We start from the raw sequence: 3,738 nt of genomic DNA, 5'->3' as shown, positions 1-3,738 counted from the left end.
AAGCGATGGCTGAAGGATTATTTAGTCTCTAAACGGGTTAACTGGTGGTCTTATTTTATGTCCCCATCCCGTCCCCCTTCTCTAGCTATTAATAAACGATTTAAACTTACTTTTATGTATTTCTTTTGCTTGTCCCTGAGTACCACAAATGTCCAGAAATGCACCTCACCCCGAATTTGGGTACTTTACATTAGACAGACCTTTTTGTCAGTTTTCATATTATTTCTAATTAAAAACTGAATTATTGTATAATACAATTCGAGTGATTTGATTGGCCTAGCGGCCATAATATATGCAAGAAATGACGACCATAAATTGTCGGCTGGTTATTCTTAGACATTGAAATCAGTAAGATCTAGCAATATTTCTTAATTGTTTTTAATAAAGCAATTATCCACTTGCGCTTGTTAGATGTGAGATGACTATAGCCAACTATCTATCATCTCATATCCAATGCGCGCCCGTGGAATAATTGTTAAATGTTTGACAGAATTATTTGTGTTTTAGTAAGAATTTACGGTAGGGGACAACTTGTGATGTCTATCATACATTTCATGCATCTCATTAGCGTTTATTTCTGGACATCACTTCACTTATGTCAGAGAATAAATTCAAGAATTAAAAAAAAAATGCTGAAATGGTGAAACGGCATGCGCATGGCTCAATAGGTCTGTGGTGCCTTTATTTTTATTTAGGGATAAAAATCCTTTATTTTTATTTAAGCATAAATATTGGAGTACAAACAGGCGCGAATTCAATGTCTGGGTCCACCACGTGCATTAACACGATAAACAAGACGTGAAAGACATCGAGGCTCAACATTTTGTACGATTACCACAGAAAACAAAACTGCTTCTAAGGAACGGGGTATTAGAAAATTTAGTGAGTATAACGTCTAGGCAACTTATTTCAACCGTATATTTTAGCTTATTTTCTTTTGGTAGCCTTTTCTAGTACTTGTGTGAGCCCAAGGTTAACACACGCGTACCGATTTATTGGGCCGAATTTTGTTTGGCCGATTTAGCCTGAGTTGATTTACCCATAACGATTTATCACATAAGAAAGTGAATAAGTGGACGAAAATCGACCCGGTTTATAAAACTTTATCGCAATGGAACTGCTTGTATACTGTAAACCTTGCTAAAAATGAAATCTGTCAAAGAGCAGCAGAATTTATAAATCGAACAGATCTGAGAAAAAAAAAAAGCTCAGGCCGACAATTTGCAGTGCGCATATGAATGAGCCGACTAATCGGAACGATTATATTCCTTTGCTGAAAAAATTTCCGTTTTTCCAAGGATCTCTAAGTTGTTCACAGTTCCCAGTGTTAACGACATATTTGCCTTCTTCTATTCCTGTGTGGCGAACGATTTAAGTCACGATTCCGTTTTTCATTACATTTTAATCTCAATTCTGCGAAAAGATTCCATTACTAAACTGTTGGGTGCCCCGGTTTAAATTTCATCGCTTTCCAGCAGACTGCAGCAAAACATGTAACGTGGGATCCGTTTGCAGACACGTCATATCAACGAAAGAAATTTAATTAAAAGCTCGCAAAAAATATTTTTTAGGCGCAAGGATTATAACACTTTCGCGTTAAAATTAACGCCGCAAGCGAAACAGAAGTAATGCCAGAACGGATTCTATTACATTGGAATGCTCCGAGTTGTTTGACGTCCCGTGGAGAAACCAGGCAAATTGCCTGGTATCTCCAAGGGGTGCCGAGGTCTTATTTTCGTTGCTAAGAACCTCTGGCTCGTTATGGTCCTTAGCAACCCACCGAGAGGAGATCCAATCCATTCAACTCCATGCATTTGTGGATGCCAGCAGGAAGGGTGTGGCAGCTGCAGTTTTTGCCGTGGTAGTCCAAGAGTCCGGCACCAATCAAGGGCTGGTCGCAGCGAAGGCCAGGTTAACTAAGCAAGGGCTGACAATACCCCGACAAGAATTAGTATCCGGGCACATGGCAGTAAACCTTGTGATGAATGTGTGTAAGGCCTTGGAAGGTTTTCCTGTGACCGAGAAACATTGCTGGCTTGACAGTACCGTGGCACTTTATTGGATAAAGGGACCTGGTGAATATAAGCAGTTTGTACGCAACAGAGTGAACAAGATACAAGCACATCGTGAGGTATCATGGCATCACGTGGGGACGTCTGAAAACCCAGCTGATATCGGCAGTCGTGGTGGAGGTGTTGCTCATCAAATCCTGTGGTGGAACGGGCCTAAATGGTTGTCTAACACAGAGCAGTGGCCGTTAGATATCGAAACAAGTCCGTCCAAAGAATCAATGGTGGAAGCCAAGGCAACGCGAGAGATCTTCGCAGCGGCAATAGCGGTGACAGATGAGCTGGATACCCTCTTGGAGAAGTTCAGCTACTGGAAGACAATAAAAGTGTGCGCATGGGTGACACGATTTCTTCATAACATACGCTTGGCGAAGACAAACAGATGAACAGGGCCGCTAACCACAGAAGAGATTAACAGAGTGAAGCTTTTCTGGGAGAAACGAGTTCAGGCACGGGCGACAGCAGATGAGCGCTATCAAGAAGATCGATTGCAGTTGGATTTACTGCCTAACCTTGAGACCACGGAATTCCTGGCAAGTTTAAAGCGTTTCATTGCACAGCATGGCCAACCACAAAGAATTTATTCAGACAACGCAGAACGTTCGTTGGAGCAAGCAAATGGATTAATCAGGTCATGCATGATGAGAAGTTCCACGACCTTATAGCCCATCAGGGGATCCACTGGCAATTTAACCTGAGTCGCGCACCCTGGTGGGGTGGCCAGTTCAAGAGAATGGTCGGATGGGTTAAGGCTGCTCTTCACAAGTCAATTGGAAACGGGTTGCTGTCTTGGGCCGAACTTCAGGAGGTACTGTTAGATGTTGAAGTCTCTCTCAACAACAGGCCTTTGAGTTATGTAGAAGAAGAAGTTGAGATGCCCATTCTCACCCCAAGTTCTCTTTTGTACCTCCAACCGAATGCACTGCCAGAGCTGGAGCTGCACAACATTCAAGACTACGACCTCAGGAAGCACGCTAAGTATTTGCGAAGATGCAAGGATGCCTTGTGGTCGCGCTGGACGACTGAGTACCTGCGTAGGCTCAGAGAGAGACAACGTCTCAAGCACAAAGGCAACTCCAATTATCCTGGGAAGGGAGACGTGGTAATTATCAAGTCAGAGGAGAAGAACCGCAGTCAGTGGAAGTTGGGGATAGTCGAAGACTTGATAACGGGCCGAGATGGTGTTGTCAGGGGAGCAAAACTACGAACTGGCAAGTCTCACATGGAACGGGCAGTGCAGCTCCTTTACCCCCTGGAACTAACCTGTGACAAAGTGACTGGGACACCTACAGCACCCCTTGACCCGAGTGCACCGACGTTTCGACCCAGAAGGGATGCAGCAGTCACTGCGAGACATCGCATATGGGACCTTGCACAGGATGAACTGTGAACACTCTAAACATTGACATTAGTGTCGTTCTAGGCGTAGCCAATTAAACATTGACATTAGTGTCGTTCTAGGCGTAGCCAATTTAAAAAAAAAATGTACATTTGCTCTTTCGAGGCAAATGGGGGGAGGGTGTTGGAATTATCGCCATTTTATATTTTCTCGTTCATGTTTTCGACTTGATTGTTCGATTGTAATCACCGACCGGAAGCGAGTCTCAGTATTATTGTGAAATGTAACGTCAATCACTTAGGGTGAAGTGACAGGGATCGGAAATAGAAG

At 43.3% G+C, this 3,738-nt stretch overlaps 1 protein-coding gene across 1 annotated transcript; it reads left to right on the top strand.

Annotated features, from left to right (window-relative positions):
- Positions 1-2,703: 2,703 nt before the first annotated feature.
- Positions 2,704-3,459, top strand: LOC146488653 (uncharacterized). The gene has a single exon (XM_085116083.1). The coding sequence runs from the start codon at positions 2,704-2,706 to the stop codon at positions 3,457-3,459; it is 756 nt and encodes a 251-aa protein (XP_084972209.1).
- Positions 3,460-3,738: the final 279 nt, after the last annotated feature.

Source organism: Pavona decussata, unplaced genomic scaffold (assembly GCF_977016875.1).
Source record: "Pavona decussata unplaced genomic scaffold, jaPavDecu1.1 SCAFFOLD_9, whole genome shotgun sequence".
Classification (NCBI taxonomy): domain Eukaryota; kingdom Metazoa; phylum Cnidaria; class Anthozoa; order Scleractinia; family Agariciidae; genus Pavona; species Pavona decussata.
The sequence above is the reverse complement of the archived record's forward strand: the minus strand, read 5'-3'. Positions and strand labels throughout refer to the sequence as shown.

What these genes read in the sequence shown, in the direction of transcription:
- LOC146488653 (XM_085116083.1), top strand. Translation starts at nt 2,704, where the DNA reads ATGCATGATGAGAAGTTCCACGACCTTATAGCCCATCAGGGGATCCAC.